General features: G+C 30.1%; 1 protein-coding gene across 2 annotated transcripts in view; it reads right to left on the reverse strand.

The window, feature by feature from the left end:
• LOC107457174 (atrial natriuretic peptide-converting enzyme) overlaps positions 1 to 22,713 on the reverse strand; it is a 127,018-nt gene that overhangs the window by 7,149 nt on the left and 97,156 nt on the right. For both annotated transcript variants that reach the window (XM_043040207.3, XM_071182434.2), the window contains exons 5-13: positions 16,121 to 16,366; positions 14,937 to 15,083; positions 13,226 to 13,330; positions 10,603 to 10,713; positions 8,665 to 8,809; positions 8,035 to 8,148; positions 5,864 to 5,916; positions 2,701 to 2,890; positions 283 to 560 (exon numbers count right to left, since the gene is read on the reverse strand). In XM_043040207.3, the coding sequence (XP_042896141.1) occupies positions 283 to 560; positions 2,701 to 2,890; positions 5,864 to 5,916; positions 8,035 to 8,148; positions 8,665 to 8,809; positions 10,603 to 10,713; positions 13,226 to 13,330; positions 14,937 to 15,083; positions 16,121 to 16,366 (1,389 nt within the window). The remainder of the gene's footprint in view (positions 1 to 282; positions 561 to 2,700; positions 2,891 to 5,863; positions 5,917 to 8,034; positions 8,149 to 8,664; positions 8,810 to 10,602; positions 10,714 to 13,225; positions 13,331 to 14,936; positions 15,084 to 16,120; positions 16,367 to 22,713) is intronic.

Consider the following 22,713-nt stretch of genomic DNA (forward strand, 5'->3'; position numbering starts at 1 on the left):
ACATTGTCTCAACTAAATATGTACTTAGTTTCATTTCATCATTCAACGCCTATTATTTAGTTATGCCAAAAAATGTAACTGTTCCTTAACAATTATCAAGACAATTAACAATATCAATTATCCTTAACAATAACAATTATCAGTAATTTATATTGTGACTGAGAACTCTTTATATAGATTTCCAAAATTAAAAATATAAAAAAAAGATTACTTTACGATGAAACTTTTAAAAATATTTTTCCAAAAGGCACAGACTTTATTTTAAGTTAAAGTGTGTCATACCGTCATCATGCTGTTGTTTTCCCCAGCCAATGACGGTGCAAGACTTCAGTCCAGAGTCCCAGCTGTTGAGAGGCGGCAAGCAGATCGGTCTCAGGAAGGAATCGAAGGCAACAGGTTTGTCCAGACGAATCAGCACAATGTCATTGCTGTATTGACTGACAAAATTGAAAGCTTCGTGTGATAGGATCTGCGCCACTCCTCTGCGTTGAGTGAAAGATGGATGTGACGGTCTGCGCGTCATACCCAGTTTCAAACTCCAACCTGTAGGATCACTTTGGCTGAAATGATATTTGAATTAAAATATAATATGCACTGTATTTGTTTAACGTAAAAAACTGAAAAAATTATGTTAGTTTATGGCAAGATATAAGATTGCCCAAATGAAAAGAGACCACCTTGTCATATCATCAGAAATACAGTCGCAACAATATCCAGCTTTAGGTAATATATCATATATTACCAATAAACTAATTCATCTGTGAGCATTTAAAGTAAATGTAAAGTCTAGCAAGAAAGAATGCGCCCAGAATAAACCAAGACGAATTAATATATTTTTTAGTGACAATATGTGATTACACCATTAGTTTACTGATGTTTTTGAAAGTGTTGCTTAGATTCACGAGTCGTAACTCTTCGATTACCTCTAATCGTTTCATCAATAAGTTGCAATGTATTCAAGGAAGACGGATTCTTAGCTCATTCGATACGAAGCCTGCCTTTCATAAAATATGTTTAAAAACGATTTATTCCTGGTCTGCTTATTACAGAGAATGTTTAATATAAAAACAAACCGTAGGTGATAAATATCCGCATTGCGATCACCTTCCCGTAATCATGGAATTTTGCTTTGTACAATTCGAAAATTGTACGATTGTGTATTGTTTTGTTCGAGGTGCATCGAAGTTAGTATAAGTCCTTTCATTCACTTTAAATTTCCTTATATGAAATGTTTATGTATTGTGTATAACGAATAAGTTAAAAAAAATATGTAGTATAATTTATTACCTAAGTTCAAAATCCTGAAATGTGGCGCTGATATCGGTACAGTATTTCTGACTTTATCACGCATGTTCACTTTTCATTTGGGCAACCCTTCTACAATAATAAAATGAAGAGTTTTTATGTGCGTATCTCTTATAATTCCAGAACCATTTCTACTAACGTCCTGAAATTTGGATAGTAAATGAAAGGGGTAAATTTTTCCCTCTATCCTAAAAATCGTTCACATATTTCTATTGAATCTTTCAGGAGAGACCTTTGGAGGTTAGAATTTTTTCATTGGTTTTAATCTTGCCATTCATAAAACTGAAACTGGAGATAATTCTGTTTCTTCAAAGGCTTTAAATAGTTACATCAGTGATGTGTGCTAGCTTATAGTTAACATTAAAAAACGAGTTTGTTACTCATTCTTAGATGTTTAATTAATTAATAGATTAATTAATTAGATAATTAATTAGATAATTAATTAATTAGATATTAATTAATTAGATGTTTAATTAATTAATAATAGTATTAATTCGTTTAGGTGAAACGTGAAAAATCACTATACTTCTAATAGATGCCATTGCTGCTTAATTAATTATGGCAATAGGTACTAATTGAAACAAATTAATGAAGTATTGGTACTAATTCGTTAAGGAAAAAAAAAACAAGAAACATCGCCATAGTTTTATTGATGCTAATGTTGCTTAATCAAGTTTGGTAATAAGCATTTTTGGTATTATGGTAATTGGTGCTGTTTCAGTATGCACCAAATATTCTAATACAAACCCAATTACTATGTTTAGTACTTGTTGAAACTACATTGAAACAATGTAGTCTTAATAAAGATATTGTGAAAGGTTTTTTTAAGGGCTCTCGAAACGGATAGTATCAGATAAAAATCGCTTGTTTGTGGTGAATTATGACTACCAGAAGTGTGCCTCAAGCAACAACAAATTGCCAAATCATACTGAATACATTAATCTTTATTATAATGGAATAAAACACTAGAAACATGCTTTGATTTAATGTGAAAAAATAATAAATAAATTACAAAAAAAAAAAAAAACACTAACCCGGAATTATTTAACTTTTATAGATTAAGTTGGTATATGTCTTTTAGTTTCATGCATGATTTTGTAGTGTGCGTCCGTACTGATTTATTGACAGTTTACTTATTTATCCAGTACGGCGAATGGCTATTCTGTTAGTATGTTATAAAATGAATCTGATCAAGCACCTGGCTCATTTTATAAAATTGAAAATAAATAATCGACTAGATAGTTTTTCTTTTAAAATAATCATAAACTAGTAAAAAGATAAGGAAAGACTTGTTTGAAATTTTCTAATCGAGAATTTAAATATTTTTGAAAGATAAATATTCCACACCCACATATTTAGTTTCGATTTCATCCCCGTGTTTTAAATTTTACTTACTTTCCAACACAATGAGCAGCTGATAAAACCCACCACTCGGAAATCAAAACACCTCCACAAAAGAAAACTTCATCTGGACCTCCATGCAAAGCCACAAGCCACGGCCAAGCACCAGGTTCGGATTCTTTACCGCCAACAATGCGCCATGTTGCTTTATTTCCTCCAACAGAAATAGCTGTTTTGCCACATTCTGAGAAAAGAAATAACAACAATTGTTATGTTGATAGTCGTGGTTTGCTTTGAATATACATTGCAATTAGTTGCTTATTTTGGACTATGAACAAAACTGATAATAGGAGTTCTTCATTTTTGAACGAAAATTGTTTTGGTGTAGTAGAAAAATGGTTATCGAATTCATTGATTTGAATTAACACTTAATTTCATTAGAAACGTAAGCCAAATTCTGTTTATTTTGACACGAGACGGCTAATTATTTCATGGTAGGTGAAACACATGTCAAAAGTTTCTTTATGCAGGTAATTTCGTAATCAATGCCCTTCATCTACTTATAGAATCGATTGTCAAAAATGTACAAACATTGGGCGTTGTACTAAAAATACTTTATTTACGTAAGAATAGAGCTGATAATTATTTGTTTGAGATGGTCTGGAAACCTTGAGGGCGATCCGAAGACTGTATCGGAATCTCTGCAGATGATCATAATTTTGATCCTCTGCAGATGAACAAAATTTTGATCCTCTGCAGATGAACACAATTTTGATCCACTGCAGAAGAGCAGAATTTTGATCTTCTGCAAATGATCGCAATTTTGATCCTCTGCAGATGAGCACAATTTTGATCCTGTGCAGAGGTCCTAATTTTGCCGGACGAACTGCAAGCAAAGTCGAGCACTTTATGGTAGAACAGTTTAACGAGGACCGATCCCTCGCATCCTTGGTCCCTTTGCAGGTTGATCAAAGTGATCACCCATCCATTCACTGAACGCAGCCAGCTTTCTCGACTTCGGTGATCCTGGGAGCCTTATCTTAGGATTAGTCTACTCGGGGTTGTAAATTATTATTTAAGTGAGTAAAAAACAAAAATGCTATCGAAATCTCACAAATCATTATTGAAGAAGGTGGCTGAATGAAACATCAAAGCCTGATTGATTTCCCGTGGAAATAGAGGAGAGATAAAAGACGAGAAGTAGAAACACCTTTAAATATCAGCCAACGAATTTCGATGTTCTCAACATTAGCTTATTTCAACATTGATTTGTCAGATTATGAAAACTTATTGCTTTTTTATTGATCTATCTTTTTTTTATGAACCTAATATGTGTGCATTTTCATTTTAATTCCTAACTAATACACTAAATATATATATGTTAAAGGTGTTGATTATAGATAATCCTGTATGTATAAAACAGTATCTTTGTTAGTTTGAAAAAGGACATAACATGTTTTCGAACCCATCTATTCAATTATAAGCTTATCGTTCTTTATGACGTTTAAACACACATTAATAATTTTTTAAATGAAATATTCTTGGATTGAAGTAGCATTTTTATCTAAATTTTAATTTATATATAACATCTGTTTTCAAATATTATGGGGTAACTATTAATTTAATAAATTTTAATTTAGTAAAAAAGAAAAATTAAATGTTATTTCCTATGATAGCAGAGTCATATATAGATTCATCATATAGATTCATCATATAGACATCATTCATAGTTAGATTTCCTTATAAATATTAAAGCACAGTTAGTTGAGAAAACTTTTATCGGTATTGTTTATTTTCTGAATTTACAAAAAAGTTTTATTGATGTTTTCTTGGACTAAAGGCCTCGGGTAAAAGGAGCTCTTTGTTTTCTTGCTTACATTTTGAAATCTTTGAAGGCTAAAATTTCATCTTTCTACATTTACATTTACTTTCTGCTTACATTTTGGAATTATGACTCTAAAATTTCGCTGCTTGCATTTATTTTGTACTCTTGTTTTCAATAACTTTTTTTTCTTCTTCTTCTTAAGATTTTACTTTCAAGTTTTTATTTCTTAGCTGACATTCTTTCTCAATAAAGATACTTTTGAAACTAGATTTATTTTGTTGACATCTTGGGTTAAAATTTGTTTTCATTTGTTTACATAGGGGACCAGGATAGCCTGGTTGGTAGGACGTTGGACTCATATTCGGGAGAGCTGGAGTTCGAATCCCATCGGCCCAAGAATCCCCGTGTGACTAGTCCACGTTAATCTGTGGAGTAACTAAATGGTGACTAGTGTACGTTAAATCTGTGGAGCTCACAAAGTCCTCTTAGTTCCTATAACTAATCAACACCTCTGGGGGTACTGAATTGAAGATTGATCGTTCTCTAGTTCAGGTCGAAGTTACGATCTATGTATAAAGGAATGGAGTATGGTTTAGTCCTCCATGTAAAACGGGTTGTGCAGTATGTGTGGTTGAAGTCGTATTCTTGGAAATCGCTGGCACCACTGAAAAGACAAGAAACTCACCATCTGACTTAAAAATGTTCCTATTTTCAAGCAGGCTTGCTGATTGGCAAGTGGCATAAGTAACAACAGCATTGATTTTAACTAACTTGAACCGATAAAAAAAAGTATGGTCAAAACTACGAGAATATGGTATAATTTACGGTGTTTTTGACTCTATGTTAGCACCAAAATGCTCGGTAATTCTTACCAAAGTTTTTTGATCATGATTTCGATAAAATTATCAGTAATATATGGTTTCATAATATGTGATAACATTTGAGAAATGTGGTAATTTTTTCATGACAAATTAGTGCATGATTAAAAATCATTTATTCAGTTTAATTTACTTTTGCTGGTTAGTTCCATCGAAAAAATCCTCCACGAAGTCAAATTTCTTCCAATAATTGATACAGGAGTTCTCTTGTTTTCTGGATTGGGTTCAAAATTACAAGGCTACGTAGTTGAACATTAATAGTCATAAACTCAAAATTGAGCCTTCTGTTCAACGACGGTTATAATATGTAAAATAGCAATTTAAAGTTCAATTTCATTCATTTTTAAAGAAAAATTATTTATTAGTAATTAGAACCTTAGATTGTTTCAGACGCGTAGTTGTCCAGAAAGTTCGCTTGCTGTAGTCTCGTCATTTTGACATTAAACAAAGCAGAACTTTAAGATAGAATTACTATATGAAATGAAAATGCATTTTTATAAAATTAAACTCTCACCAAATTCTTGACACTTGAGATATACGTAGACATTGTCTTCTCCGCAACCTTTGCTTCAAAATACAAAAGGAAATCAATAAATTAGCAGCGAGGAATACAAACGAGACATTTTAATTTACACGAAAAACATTAATTAAAAAAGTATAGTTCCAGAAATTACTTGATTAAAATACTTAATTCGCTTTTAAATTATACAGATTGGAAGTAACAGTCGACATGCTTCAAGCACTCAAAAATATGCTCCCCTTTTCAAGACTTTCCAGACTTGAATGCGTAGAAACAAAAGTAATTTGAAATATAAAATGCTAAGTTGTCAGAAAAGAATGTGAAATAAAGGTGAGGAAAAAAACTAGAAAAACGTCAGAAACCGAGAGAGAATAAAAATAAGGTTGAAAAATAGAATAAGAAAAACTACTGTGGCTGAAAGGAGCTCTGCTTGCTTATTTTATTGGCCTGTTTTTTTTTCATCTTTATTTTATTCTCTCTCGGCTATTGAGGCTTTTCTGGTTTTGTTTCTCATTCTTATTTTCCATTTTTCGTTGGCAACTTTGCGCTTTATATTTTAAATCACTTCTCATTCCTTTCTGAGTCCTTAAGTCTAGAAAATGGGCGCCAATTTTTGAATGATTGAAACAAGTCGACTGCTTTTTTTTCTGAAACGAATGAAGTTTTTTAATCAAATAATATCGTATCGCTTCTGTTTCTTGGAATTATTTACTTAGCTCTAGAAATACATCGTTTTGGGCAAGTTTTTAATTGTCCCGCACATAATTTCTAACTTTTGCACTATAGATTTTAGAGACAAGTGAGATGAAAATTATAAATGGTACTTAATACATACATATATGTTTGAAAAAATTAGTAAAATATAAAAGTAATATTCACATTAAAGATTCAAAATTAGTACAATTAGATGGGTATGAAATGTGTTTAAATGTATAATTTTGATTGACACCGATTCGCCATGTTCGGATATTGTCTTTTGCTCCTCTCAAATAATAATGTGGGAAATTTTACATGCTTACTTCTTAAATGGGTTCTTATTAATTATATTAAGGGTGGTGATTTCGGAACTAAAAAAAAATATTGGACACGAAATAAAAATCTAAATATTTATATACCGGAATTAAAAAAAATTACAGAACAATTAAAATTATTTTTATGTTATTTCTAGTAAAGTTGTTTTAATAGTTATTTAAAAGGTAATGATATCTAATTTTCTTGTAGAAAGATATTAATTATTTTCCTCTGTAGGCTTTAATGCAAAAAACTTTCGACTTTTTTGTTTTGATTGATTAAAATTGAAAAAAAATGTCCCATCCCACATCTATGTGAATTTTATTAAGTAAAAGTATCAAAACAAACATTGTTTTGCTCTACTTTTTTTTGTACAAAGATCATAAAATGTCTCAAGTTTGTATTATTTAGATTTTCATGTTTAGCTTGATATTAAAATGACTTTTATTTGTAAATTATTTTGAAAAAAAAAACGCTTTAATTTGCTGCCACTTTTTTGCTTTTAATCAATTATTTTTTTACGTAATGTTCAGGGATATAACTCTCAATTTTCACGAATCTGCATTCTTTGAGTTGTGTTTCGTTATTTTGATAATTCGTTACGAAATGATGTGATTTTTTCGGTCGAAACATGAACCCTTATACATTTGACGAAACTTCTTTCAAACTCTTGTGTCCTCAATGGGTTCTGAAAGTTCTCAAACAATTTTTTACCTGAATTTAAAACTATTTACACTTTATGACGGAATGATAAAGGGTTATCTTATCATTCAAAAAAGGATTGGAACCTGGAAAACCAAGCCGTCTTAGCTTGGTTTCCAGGTTCCAATCCTTTTTTGAGGATTAAATGACTTTTTCGCTCATACTCTTTTTTCTATTTTTTTGTTGCATTTCTAATAAATGGAGTTGCTCGATGCATAGTTCAACTCTTTTGGTGAGTTTTGTATCTCAAACGAATGGAAAGTAGTAATTTCTTCAAATTTACGAAATGCTCGCTCGGAGCATTTCCAAGGACACGGTTTCGTCAAAGCGAAATAAATTTCGTAAAATTTCAATATTTTTTACAGTGTTTTTTTAAAATATTTTCAATTTCTTGTACTCTATTTGTATAAAGCAATTAGTTAAAAAATATAGGTTTGTAAAAGAAAACTTACTGGCTTCTAGAAAACAATGATTTCATTTGTTTCTTTATATCAACTGCTGTTCCAGTTGCAACTCTGTTTTCTGCTGGTAAAACTTCATCTCTTAATCTTGTTTCCTTTACATTTCTGAGAATGAGGACACAGATAAGAATAATACAATATAAAATTACAATTATAGCTTTTACGAGTATAACGTTATTTTATAGTGAGTGGCCATATATTTTACAAGAAAAAAATTTGTGGGTAGACCTGTATTTTTATAGTTATGATAGCTTTACGGACATAAATTTATTTTAACCGTCAGTACTTGGAACACTTTTGCTGGTTACTGCCGTGATTTAGTGGCGAATATATTTTACAGAAAATAATTATTTTGCTGTTTAGCTGTATGTAATTTGGTCAACCTGACTTCGAGGTTTGATTCAATTTAGTTTTAGAAGTTTCATTTATCAAATACAGGTTAAGTTTTTCGCTTGATTTAATATTGTCTGGTTTTAAGACTACATAAGATTTTTAACTTAATAACTATTCAGTAACAATAGGATTTTTAAGCTCTGTAGAAAAAGTTTTTTTTTATAAAAATTTCATAGAAAAAAATAAAATGTAAATGAATTTTTTGATGTAATATGAAAAATATCATACTTATATCCAAGCATCTGGCAAGCTCTTGGGCTCATAGAGTCGGTGTCCCATTGGTCACCACATACTGGTTGCCAGCTATCTGTGATGAGACTATATGCCTCAAGTCTACCTTCACCACTTTGGCCTTCTTTTCCATTTAGGCGTACTGAAATATACGGTATTTTAAATGAGTTTTGAGTTAATGAGATTTTTGACATATAGGAAAAGAATATTAGTGTGAAACCTCGATTTGTTTTGAATTTGTGTTGATATTTAAATTGCTGAAATCCCTCAACTTATTTTGTGAAAAATGTGGCTCCCTCTTGAGGTATATGATATGAGTAATATGGGACCTTAGAGCGATGCCTTTATTATTATTATTATTATTACAATGATCAGAGTAAGTACCGAAATTCGGGCCGGGATAGCCTGGCTGGTAGGACACTGGGCCCATGTCCAAGAGTTCGCGGGTTCGATCCCAGACGGCCGAAAACTCCCCGTGTAGGAAATGGTGATTGATGCACGTTAAACCTGTCTTATCGCATAGTCTTCCATGTTCCAGTAACAAATCAATATCTCTGGGGGTACTGATCCAGGAGTTTCCTTGTCTTCTGGATTGGTTCAAAATTACAAGGCTACGGAGTTGAGCATAAGCAGTTGTAAAACCCAAAATTGGGTCGGCTGCTCAACGACGGATATAAAATATAGATAAAAAAGTACTGATATATGGTTCTCAATCACGCAAGAAGTATATTATTTTTAGAATAAAGCTGAACAAAGTCACTGACAAGAGCAGCAAAGATATATGCCATTAATAGTCCCTTCTCATTTGGTATGGGCTCAAGATAAGTACATCAGGCACTGTACTCACAGCTACTTATTTTTTTTCTTCTGAGAATTTCGAATCATAGAATAAGCACGTTGCATCAAATTTGAGTCAATCTAACTAGGACAAAACATGAATACATTATTTGTCAGGCAAGGAAAATAGAACTGATGCACATCAGGACTGCTGATGATGAGGAAAATTTTTTGATTTATTTTATATTAATTGTTCCCGCTATACAATTACAGTTCAAAACGTTTCACTTATCACCAAGCAAGCTGCCAATTGGACCAGTTGTACAAGGCCAAAAGTCAAGTTCTATAACACCTATATCCATAAAGTTCCATGCTTCAAACATTGTTCTCTTGGACTTGGTGTGAGCTGAAACAAAATCAGAAAACAGAAGAAAGATTTTATCATTGAAAATTGTTTTAACATTTTTTCATAAATCTCCGTGTCTTACAACGACCAATTTTTTTTGTCGAAAATGTAACAAAAATACTAGTTGGAATTAACCTTCTCCAAATTGTGAAAACTTCACGATGAGACCGGTGAATTTCCCCCCTTGAAAGTAGGAATAGAACTGTACGACGGGATGAAGAAAATATCATGTTCTTCAACTACAGATTGAGGAAATTACTTGCTATCACTTTTCGTAAGTTTTCAACAAGTTTCACATTACTTACAGGGTTCCACGCCACCACTTTTTCTTTTATTTATTTAGAGATGCTTCTAGCACATTGTTTTGGCTTGTCGGTAAATTCCTGCATTTTGGTTAAATAGGAGGGAGCGTGTCCCCCCATGTGAAGCCTGCTCAGATGTAATAAAAATTATCCTGAAAAATTTAGAGCCTCGAAGAAATTTTTTTTTAACTGGTCCTTGATCGATGTGAGTAGGGAGCTATGGCGCTTGAAATTGGAGTAAAAGGCATAGTTAAAGGATGTATTAAATATGAATAAGCCTCCATTACCTACGTTTTGCAAAAATTGTTATTTAAAACAGTTTTACAATGCTAATTATTTTCATAATTTAGGGTATTATTTTTGAGCTTCTACATTGACCGTGATTTCGTTAGCAATTTTGTATTTATTTAAAATTCATGCAACTAAACTGATAATTAGAAATAAACATACGGCATCTCCTTTCTTCACGACCATCTGGACAATCTCTGATTCCGTCACAAACTAGACCTTTATCTATGCAACTACCATGTCCACAGTAGAATTGATCAGGTCCACAATTACCTGGAATTGATACGCCTATATAGGTAAAATATAAAATGAATAAAAAATATTTTTACTCTATTAACCCCTTCTCGGTCGGATTTTTTTTCGAATTTACGACCCCCAAATTTCGTTTATTGCTGAAAATTAATATATATTGCATCCTAAATTCAAAAATGCAAAATATGCTTGTCAGCAAGCAGTTGTTTGCTTGACCTATTGGTGGTGAAATATGTGATGCCCCGTCAGCTGATCTCTAGTTTTCTTTGCAATGCACCCAAGTTTTATCTTAAGAAAAAACACTGTGATAACATAAGTCTATTGCTTTTAGGTGTTTAAGATAAATATTAATTACTAAATATGGGTAAGAAATATTTTGGAAAATATTTTTTCAACCTTATCGTTAAAACAGTTTTACAATTAGACTTGGGCATCAGAGCGTAAAAATCCCGTTTATTACAAAACTGAAATATTTTATGACAGATTATTGCAGCGGCAACACTCATGACATAATCCTCTGTCTTCCTCTTCTTGACTTTTTATTCACTTTACTTAAATGGCAATGGTTTTTAGTTGAAAAACGGAATCAAATGCTACTCACAAGATAGTCTGTTTAACTGGTTTTTGAAAAATAGTTAAACGGAAGATTTGTAGTGAGGTTTCAATAAATTGTTGCCAATTAATTGGTTAGATTTGCATATAGATAAATAAAAAAGATATGGAAATATTATCTGATAGCTGCATACGCTCAACAGGTCTGGTTTATGACACTAGGCCTAATAATTTCTGAAGAATCCTCAAAAATTCGTAAAAAGTCATTAGAGTTATTGCTTTTTCCCAGCTGATATTCTTTTTTAAATTAAAAAAAACTCTCTGCTACAAATAGCGGTTTTTTCTTATGTTAAGACTGTACTCTTAAGTAGGTTAATTTAAATGAGCAAGAGGCCTGAACAATTTGGTGGGCCTAGCGCCCATACTTGTTTCGAGCAGTCCCTGTATGCAAACATTTGCTGGATCAAAATTTGATAATTTTAATAAACTAAAATAATTCTTCTTGTTTTTAAATTTTCTCAAACAAGTATTCATAAATAAAGATCCAGCTAATGATTATAATTGAATCAGATTACTAATAGCAGTTTAACCTCGGACAAAAGCTACTAAACTTTATAATTTGCTTTTTTGTCTTTTTAAACTTAATGGTGACTATCTCGGTAAAGTATTGCCTTTTGCTTAACTAATCTTTTGCAATCTAGTTCCTATACCGCCAAAGTTCGCGATTCCAGTTTATAAGGGGAGTGATAGAGGTATTCCCAATGAGTTTTATCTCCTATTGCAGAATTATGCGACAGTGATGATACCAAAAGTAGAAAGAAATCATCATACGTTAAAATGAGAAAATAATAACAGTAAAAAACTCAAGCAAAATATCTTATAAACAGCTATTTTTCCACAGCAAAAAGCAACAGAATTAATTAATTACTACTAAGTAGACAAGACGTAGTAATTGCTAAATGGAATATGCTTCATATACAATATTGATAGTTATAACTAAATTTAAACGGCAGATATAAAGTAGGTTGATTACCCTTGAACATTATGTTACGTTTTTTTTTCAAGTTTTTTCTTAGAGCGATCAATTTGATGTTTAAATACGTAATTTTTTGTTTAATCCCTTAACGCTCAGATTCTTTGAAAAAATCCGTCAAAATTTTTTTTTTTTTTTTTAATGTAAAGAAACACACTTTAGAACATTGTCCGCTCCTGGTTCAACTTTTCTTTTGGTGGATAATTTTGATATACTGCGCTTTTGTTCCATGGAAAAAAGCTATATTTTATTCTTGAATAAATAAGTGTTATAGCTTACAATCCTATGTAAATGATAAATATCAATAAAACGATTTTTTTTCTTAGCTTTCGCATTGTTATTTTCAATTCTCGATTATATTCGAGTGTGAAAAATTATAGCAGCATAAAATACAACGCCGCTCGAATTATCTCGAGTGTGCACAGTTTAGCCTGTTTAGCGCGCTCGAATCAGCTAAAGCGCACAACTTAAGGGGTTAATAAGTACGCTTCATGTAAAAAATGCAGCCATATACTTAAAACACACTAGATCAATGGATAATATTTTTAAATGCTTGAGAAATTGAATAAAATGCCATAAAATTAAGCAAATTTAATTGTTTTTTTCACATGTACTCTATAAAATTCTGTTTTTTTCACATGTACTCTATAAAATTCTTCCTAAGAAGCTTAACAGCGGGTATATTACTCATATAATGCCTTTAAGTTGCAAACTAAAACGACTGTCTTTTTAATTTTGGTAATAATACAATACAATACAATGGTACACTTACTTAGTAAATTAAAGGCAATACTTAGTAAATAAAAGCATTGATATTTTTTTTCCTCAAGGAAACTGAATTGTTGTGGTCTGAGTATTTAGAAAATAGTTGTATTGTGTAGATTTTAAAACATGAAATTAAGTTTGCATGGTGAACTAGTGCAAAAAGGAAGAGAAAAAGAGACCAACTGCAATTCTTTTCGTCAGCTTCATCTGTACAATCTGAGAATCCGTCACAGACCCAAGACTGAGGAAGACATCTAGTTTTGTCACATCGGAATCCATTGTAGCAAGCTGTAAAAGTGGTTGAAAAATTCCTTTCATTTGAAATATAAGCAATGATAAATAAATATCTTAAGAAACTGAAGTGGTAAGATATTACTTGATTAAAAATAAGCTCATCTTGATAATGGGCGCCTAATTTTGAATGCTTGAAGCATGTCGACTTTTATTTGTATACTTTAGAAGAAAATGAAGTATTCAATCAAGTAATAGCAATAGTAGATCAATTTTTTTTAAAATCATGAGAGTAATTTTAAAAATGCTTTAAAAGTCATTTGCAATAAAAATTATTACTAATTATTGCAAATCTCGAGGTAGTTAAATTTTAAAATTTTAGATTTGTTAATTAATTAATAAAAACAAACTTTAACCATTGTTTCATACTTAAGAACAATTTAATCACAAGTAATCCAGATTTAATCAAAATTGTTGCAAAAAATTGCACATTAATAATTTAACTTGGGTTACTGATTAACCTTATTATTGTCCTATTGATGTGTTTCTTTTATATCTATCTTAACTCATGAGTTATTGTTACTAATTATTTTATATGCATTTTTTTACTTGAAGGTTTGGCACTCCCATTCTAGTATATAGTTCATTTCGATTATTAAAGCATTAACTAGAAATAACTTCAATAATAAAACTAAATTAAGAAACACTAGTAAGAAAAAAGTAATATGTATACAGATGTTTTGGAAATATGGGAAACTAACAGCATCTTCAGTTCTGAAAAGGTAAAACTCTTAAGGTATTTGACTAGTGCGAAAACATGATTTTGAACCAAATTTTCAAAATTGAGTTTGTTATAAATTTAGAATTCCTGTAGTAGCTTTTTAAAAATACTTTACTTATGTATGTACTCCATTTATTTACAAAGTTAGAGCAGTTTTTGTGCAAGGCGATAAAAGTGGATAGACTAATGATTTAAAGTTTTTAAATGCGTTTACCTCAAAGTCAAAGTTTTTTTCCCTATTTTACACCATCTTAAACTCGATATCTCATTTTGTTTTTAAAAATAATACTCTACAATTTTTCATGAGTGTTTATTATTACAGACTAAGAGAAAAAAGTAGAATTTCATTTTTATGCATGTATTTTCGCTAAGACACGTACGAAAAGATTTTAAAAATTTGCTATTTTTTAACTACAATGATCCCTAACTTAGTAGTATATGCACTTGCTTTTAAGATAATAGTTCAAAATTGTTAATAGCTTTCTAAATAAAATGTTCATAGGGTTTTTTGTTTTGGGCGATAAAATTCCTTTTACAGAATTTAGCGTATATGCAAAAAAATGCCTTATTTTTTTTAATCTAATTTTAAAAATAAATAAATCAATTTTTTTTTGCTAGTGTTATAAGTTTTTACACATAATAAAGCACATAAACTAGTCTTTTAAAATATTATATTGAGATTTTTTAAAAAAAGTTCGCGAAACTAGTCGTATATCTTAATAACAGTACAATTAGATGCAAGTATCTACTATTTTAGAGCTTTAAATAAGTATTGTAATATGAGTATTTTTATTGCTATAAACCTATCAAATTTACTATTGCAATAGCTAATGACAAACTAATTACTTTTATTTAAATTCTAGTTAAAAACAATTAAATTACCTCTTGCCGTCTGGTTAAGGCTTCTCATCTGCTCGTGTCCAACACATATCTCGGAATCCATTGATTCCGGTAGATCATCGCAGTCTAGATCCTCCGGCCAAGACACAGAAAATACTCCCAAGAAAAAGTTGCATTTCCTGATGGTTTCTGAAAATATCAGAATTTCGTTTACTCTTTTTTTCTCAATTCAAAAATAAATTATCTTTTAAAATGGCGAAAAAATATTGAGAATGTGATGCCATAATAGGCATTACATATTTCATAACTTTTAAAATTTCTCAATTTCTTAAATTTATTTTTTTAATCCTGAATTAAATTTTAATAAAATTAAATCAAATATTTAATTTTTATTATATTTTATAAAAAGCTAATATAAATATTTTATTCTTTTCTTAACAATCAATGTAACGGTTAACTTTTTATTTCAATACGAATCTGAAACTCATTAATTCTCTGTCGAGAAAACAAAAAATACTTTTTATTCCTTATTCTTTATTTCTTACCACAAAAATGCTTTAGTTACATGGCTATTCTCACGATCCTTTTTGGCGATCAGCTATAGCCAAATTATTTTAAATTTAATATTGATTACGGGGGAGTTGGCTTTGTTTTTGGCTATTTTATCTTTCGATAAAACGCCAACCATGGATCTCTTCCCATGCTCTTAACTGTCCGTTGGGAACAATTCACTTTACTTTTTATTTTGAATTCTTGGCATAAGGACAATAGGCTTGGAGGCTTCAGGCCTCATCCCTCTTTCATATATCTCTCCTTCATAACCAAAGTAAAATGTATCTCATACAGCCAAAAATATGCTACTACCTCCACTAATCACTGAATTGGACTGACCACCACCATCAAAGGAAGCAAGTGTAAATTTAAGAAAAAATATACTTTTTCATACAAGTATCGTTTTGCATCGTTTGATACTTACTATTTTTTGCAATTTTAAATGCCTTTCTTACAAAATTATTGAGAAGTTTGGAGCACATTAAGACAATATATCGTACAAATTTGCTGAAACCTTAATACAATGCAAATAAAAAAATTGCTAATTAATTACGTACTTGCACAGAATACTAAAGTTTTAACAAGCATGTATCAGCTAAACACCTTAATGAGGTTGCAGCAATGTTTTTTTCCTTAAATATGAAGTGATATTTTCTAGAAATTGATGTACATACCTTTACACAATGATCGACATGGTGGTATAAGTGTACCCTCTCCCATGCACTTGGGTGCATATAAGGTGCAGAGAAAAAGCGGGAGTAAAGAGTAGCACTTCACACTGACCAGTGGCTCGTATCGGGCCATAGCTTCGCTGGCTTCATTCTGGTTAGTGTGACCAATTTTGTTCGGATACACTGTATACGAATATGGAACTTTGTACTTGTGACATAGAGGGAGCCTCAAGGAGCTGCAACCTTTGCCTGTAAAAAAAATCTATTAATTAACATGACAAATATTGATTAGTAATATGACGCATATGTTTATTAATTAATGTATATATTATTAAAATATTTGTAATATTAATTAATCAGCCCATCACTGGGATGCTAACTGCTGCAATTTTGCAAAAAAAAATTAATAAATTGGTAGCGAATCAAATTGTAACTCAAATTGTTGAATTGTTAATTGTAGAATAAGGATAATTACGTATACTCCTTAAAAGAGTAACCATGACATGCATGCAATGAAGTTGTATTTCATATCACACTTTAAATTTTTGACATGAGGTGGTGCAAAATTGCTTAAAATGAAAAATACTAAACTAAAAGTAACTTGAATCGCGTTATCACTAGAAAAAACTGTTTTACCAAGCGGAGCAAGTTGGCATCTCTGATATAATTTTATGTAAGCAGAGATACGTATCAAACACACAATTCTGACACCTGCCAGTTAAGGCAGATATGAAACTGTAATTTTGCATAAGTAGATAAAACTGGATCACCGTGACCCAGGAATTAAAGTACTGAGCCGTCAGTGTGAAGTATCGGGGTTCTATCTCCGGAGATGGATTGAAACTTCAGATAGCTAACTTCAGATAGATGGGCACCAGCTTGACTGGGAAGTTGAATCAGTTTTTGAGTAATTCAATAGCTAACATTGACGTTTTCCTTGGATTCTTCCATGACGGTTTAAACGTGTTGATACTAGCAGCAATACGACGGAGTTAATGTAAATCTGTTGTTGTTGCTTATCCTCACTGTCTGACAGAGTCAGACAAGATCCACGAGTTCGTTGACTGAAAGGAAGTCGAAGACTGGGAGAGGATTGCTAAAGAGATCCTCCTTAGAGAGTCCCATGCAATCCAAGAGGTGCTCAGGAGAAGCCTGATGAATTTGGCACTTGGTGCAGGTGACGAAGGTCTTCCTGCCCTCGTTGAAAGTGAGGCACTTGACCTGTTATTTCGTTTCAACAATAAATTAAATTGCTATATTTTGTGATATGGTGACGATTGAAATCTGAATTTTAATATAATAAAGTGAAAAAGATATTCAACCATAAAAGCTTAGGTATTAAGTATGATAAGGTTGGAAAGAGTGAGTGAAATGAACTCAGAATCATCTTCAATGAACTGTGTAAGCAATTCTATGAAATAGCGAGCTTAGACGAAGCTCCCTTGTATTCCAATTCACTAATTTTTTCATTATTAATTTTGAAAATTACGCGATAACTGAATTAAAAGTGATTAAAATTAAATAAACGCTTATAAAAACATTTATTTTTCAAGCAAGCAAGGGTTATTTTTCATTTATTTTGTTTATTAGTTAAAAATTTGAGTATTTAAAACATAGGTATATGAAACTATTTGTTCATAAAATAACATTAAATTTGTAATTATAATGAATAAGAAAGAGCAGTTGCAGCGTTAAAGTATAAATATTGTACAGTACGCCAAAAAAAAAAAGAAAAAAAAACGGACTATCCTGAATAACTTCTAATCTAATTATTGGATTTTCACGTTCTAGGATTTAATATTCATCGTTTACGGAGGGTGACCTCAAATATGCTAATTAATTACTTCTGATTATATTTAAAGTTGCAAAATCAGAAACAAAAACGTACTTTCCCTGAATAAACACATCTTCTTTTGACGGATTCGGATGTCTGACCCCCAAAACATAGGGGGAAATCGCAATCTGAGAAAAATGGTCTCCAAAGCTTGGAACACTTAGTATTAATTTTACTTTTCGCATATTTCACCATATTTCTAGAACATTTCAAGCGAAGCGAAAATTTTTTACATTAAATTATAAAATTCGTCTGTCCAAAGATAATTCCATGCAAAAAATATGGTAAATAATAATTATTTTTTATTATTTTATTCAATGATTGTCGAAATCATTTTGAATTGCAAGGTAAGCAATTTCCTGCATCATCTAAATGTAGGCAATTTAACATGGCATGATACAAAATTTGTGCAAAATTGGTTGAATACTTCCTGAGAAATCGAATTTTAAATATACGACTTTTAAAAAATTTCGTTTTTCAGGAATTATTCGACTGTTTTCGTCAAAATTTTGTATTTCGCTATGTAAAATTACCTACTTCAAAATGATGTAAAAGCGTATGCATTACAAATCAAACAATTTTCGAGTATAACTAAATAAAAGAATAAAAAAACAATAAAATTAACTAAAATTTACTTTTTGCCTGGAATTATCTTCAGACAAATGAATTTCATCATTATGGGCAAAAATGTTTCAATTCGTTTAAAAATATCTCAAGGTAGAGCAAAATATGCAAAAAGATTAACATTAAGGGGTGCAAACTTTGGATCGCTCTCCTGACCAAGTTAACGGGTCCTGATTGCGGTTATGCCCTATATTAAGGGGTCTGAAATCTGAATCCGTAGAACAACTGTTTATTCAGCGAAAGTACGTTTTTGTGTCTGATTTTGTAACTTAAAGAAACGTATACATTAATTAATTAGCATATTTTAGGTCACCCCTTGAAACTAATTAGATTGAGACCTAGAACATAAAAATTCGATCATTAGATGAAAAGTTATTCAGAGTACTTCGTTTTTTTGTAACCTGTACATATAAGAAGAAATCATTTCAGCGTCAGTACATACTCATTACATTTTAGAGCATTTTGAAAACCATATTCAGTTTCTTGATGAAATGCAGAGAAAAGAAAATCCCGTAATTCTGGTATTGAAACCAAAGTATACGATATTTAAACTATTCATTAGGTAGTTCTTTTTGTTAGTGTGGTAACGGATTACCGGAAATTCTGATTTTCAAAAGTATAGTCCTTATCACATTTAGTAAATATACGAAACTGAAAAGTAAATTTAATCGAATAAATGATTTAATGCCATGCTCTAATTCTGGTAGTTTTGACAACAAATTTTTTTCTCAGTGTATTATTATTCCTAAGTCACATTTCTGATCAAAGAAAATGTTTCCCAAACAACTTTTTTACACGAAGAGAACATTCATTAAAAGAAAACATTGCTTCATTAAATATTTTCCTAGAGGCATTGTTCTTTGTCCAAACAATTGCATGCTTGAGTAAAAATGAACCAAACTATTTGCTAACTATTCGGAAAGTTTATTGCTTAAATAAACTTTCAGAAACATAACGCTTCTAAAGATTAACATCTAGAGTAACTATATTTTTAATAACAGATCTCTAAAACAGTTTGCAAGCAAAAATTGAATAAAAATATTTTAAAAAGACTGAAAGACACTTATAAACTTTGTTTTAAATTTAATTTTAACGGTAGCCGAATAGCAAATGCCAAGTAAGAATATTTGCGAAATTAGTATTGAAATTCGGAAAGTTGCTGCGGTACTTTATTAATAGCCGCTGGTCGGGTGGTTTTACACTTTGCAATTTCTTCCGGGATTTATCAAGTTTAAAATTTAAAGTGCATAAAACATCTTAAACTTAAAAAGAAATTCGATGTGTTATCGTAATAATCAAGTCTCAAACCTGCAAACATATGAAGGAAAGTTATGCAAAAATTTTGATGCTTGTAAAGATATTTATCCTAATCACGATCTTGCTACACATTTTTGAAACTTTCTTCTTAAGAAAGTCATTAGAACCTAAAGTTAAATGTTGCAAGTTAAAGTTAAATGCGAAAAAAGAGTTTTTTTAAATTTGACATTTCATTCTGACGGTTAATAACAATAAACCTAAAGTGAAGAACATTAAAAACAGTTTTTTAATATTTGATTAACCCATTTTCGGCCAAAGGTGCTCAAATGCAGCATTTCAATAAATATTTTTTTATTAACACTGTGACGAATATTTTTCAGTAATTTTATTTTTCAGGTACTGTTAATGGTTCTGAAGACATCTATGAAATATTAGTAATTCAATTAGAGTAAACACTTTCTGTTGAGAAATGTTTAAGCTACTCTAGCTTATTATTGAAAAATGAAATTTTTTGAAAATGTATAATTATTCCTTTTGAGATTTATCATATGTTTTTATGATATATTAAAAGTTGCAAGTCAGTAAATAAAAAAATAAATAAAACAATTTTTATGAAAAAAAAACAAGCGTTCAGCTAAATGGTTCGTTTAGTGACTTACTGAATGGTGCTTATATGTACCATTTTATTTCTTAAATAAGGTATAATTTTTCATACATGAATTTTTTTTCCTTTTTAATGAATGTAATGCAAGCATATTTCAATTAAAATAACACCACATTTTATATATTTTGCAACATATTTAATATGAATAATTCCAAGAAAACAGAAGCGAAAAATGTAAATACTTGAAAACAAAAACATTTTTGTTTTATAGTTAAAAAGGAATAAAGGTTAAAGTCAAGCAAGTTTCTGCACTTCAACGCGACACTCCTCGTCACTGCATCACTACGGGGAGCGTATTGACAAAACATACCGTAGATTGTAAACGTGGCGATTGCAGGTGGAGTTGGCGATGGATTACGCGTAAATGTGGTGGGAGAACGAAATTACATTAACCTAAGCAGTGTAATTCGATATTTTCTTCTTCTCCTCGACTAGCCATTATGAATAAAAATAACTCATTAATTCCTTTTAGCAGAGAAAATAAAAAAGAAAATAACACCTTTTTATTGTCAGGATCACTTTACAAATACACTGTATTCATATTTTATTAAGCGCTATAATTTATATTTTATAAAACGATCTAGTTTTTCGATAAAACAGATTCAATTTTTAATTTTTTTTTACAAGAATTGTGTTTGCGAAGAAATAAAAATAATTTATTAATGAACCAATCACAAAAAATAACGTAACATTTTAATACTATGTTTTATTGAAACGCTATTTTGAAGAATTAATTCTATTTAACTTTTATTGTAAGAAAACATAACCATTTTTATTTTAGTGATATTTTCTATGAAATCAATATTCTCTATAAAAGAATAATGTAAGCTTTTTTATAAAGATTATTTTTTTAGAAATTAACAAAGACATATTATTTACTAGAAAAAAAATAGAGTATTCAAAAATGTTATCACGCTTTAAAGTAATAGTTTCTTGTAAACGAATAATCAATATTTTTAAAATAAAGTTTGAAAGCGTTTGTTTCATTACTAGAAGCATTCATTATAAAAAAAAAAATATATTAAATTACTTTTTTGCATAATTTTATGAAATAACTTTTTTTTGGAATGAGATGAGATTTTAAACTTTGTGAAGAATTGATTCAATTCCTTAATATATATAAAAGTCGGTAAATACTTCATTCATTATGGAGGTCATAGATAACTTGATACCTTTTCAATATAAGAATAATAAATGCAATTAATAGAAAATGCACAATTTTAAAAATATATTTTATTTACACGCATTGCGTACAGGTTATAATGCAACTATCATACGTAACATAAATTTATAGATTCCTAAATACTGTTATATGAGTTTGGTAATTAAAAATATAATTAAAAAATAACATAATTAAAAAAAATTTCAACCTTCAATTAAAAACTTCCTGTTGTCATATATTAATAATAATTATAATTTTTAGCAACTTTTTTGGGCACAAATTTTTAATTCTCGAACTTAATACTATCTTTTATATGAAAATATCAGAAAATTTATAAAAGAAAAACTATATTTTAAAATTGAGACATTGGCGACAACAGATGTTAGATGTATGTGCTGAGTTTAAATAAATTACATGTTATAAAACTCACATTTAAGATTTAGATCAATTTATTATCAGGTCATAAGAGTGTTTTTTAATAAATAAATGTAGTGATTGTTTGATTTACTATTGTAAGGTCCTGGGTGTTTAACGTTAAGTTATACATTTCTTTAGAAATAATATTTGAAATATGCAAAGCAGGGCGGCATTCATTTCAACTTAAAAATCATCAACTTAACTTTCAATAACTATAGATAAATAAAAAACAAAAGTTTGATAAAAACTTGAAAAGAAATACTTTTAGAAAAATTCTTTCTAAATAATATTTAAAAAAAACATAATCACTTCGTCTAATGCCCTTACTTCAACCTCCTTCGAGTTATGCTTACTTTATAAATTTAATCTCAAGTTTATTTTTCTTTTCACTTTTAAACTGTAAAAGACTTTTTCTCCATTTGTAAATTGTGAAAAAAGTTATTAATCTGATTGCGTAAACAGTTAATTTATTAAAATTGAACATTCCCAATTAATTCCTTTTAATAGTCATTTATATTATTAATAATAATTATTTGCACAAAATTATAATAGAGGAAAGTTTGATTAGAAATTTAAAAGTTCTTGCTACAATAATTAGGGAATTTCTATTGACAAATTCAAGTAATTTTTTTTCCGGA

This window comes from Parasteatoda tepidariorum, chromosome 4 (genome assembly GCF_982258835.1).
Source record: "Parasteatoda tepidariorum strain Cologne lab strain chromosome 4, Ptep-v5.0, whole genome shotgun sequence".
Classification (NCBI taxonomy): Eukaryota; Metazoa; Arthropoda; class Arachnida; order Araneae; family Theridiidae; genus Parasteatoda; species Parasteatoda tepidariorum.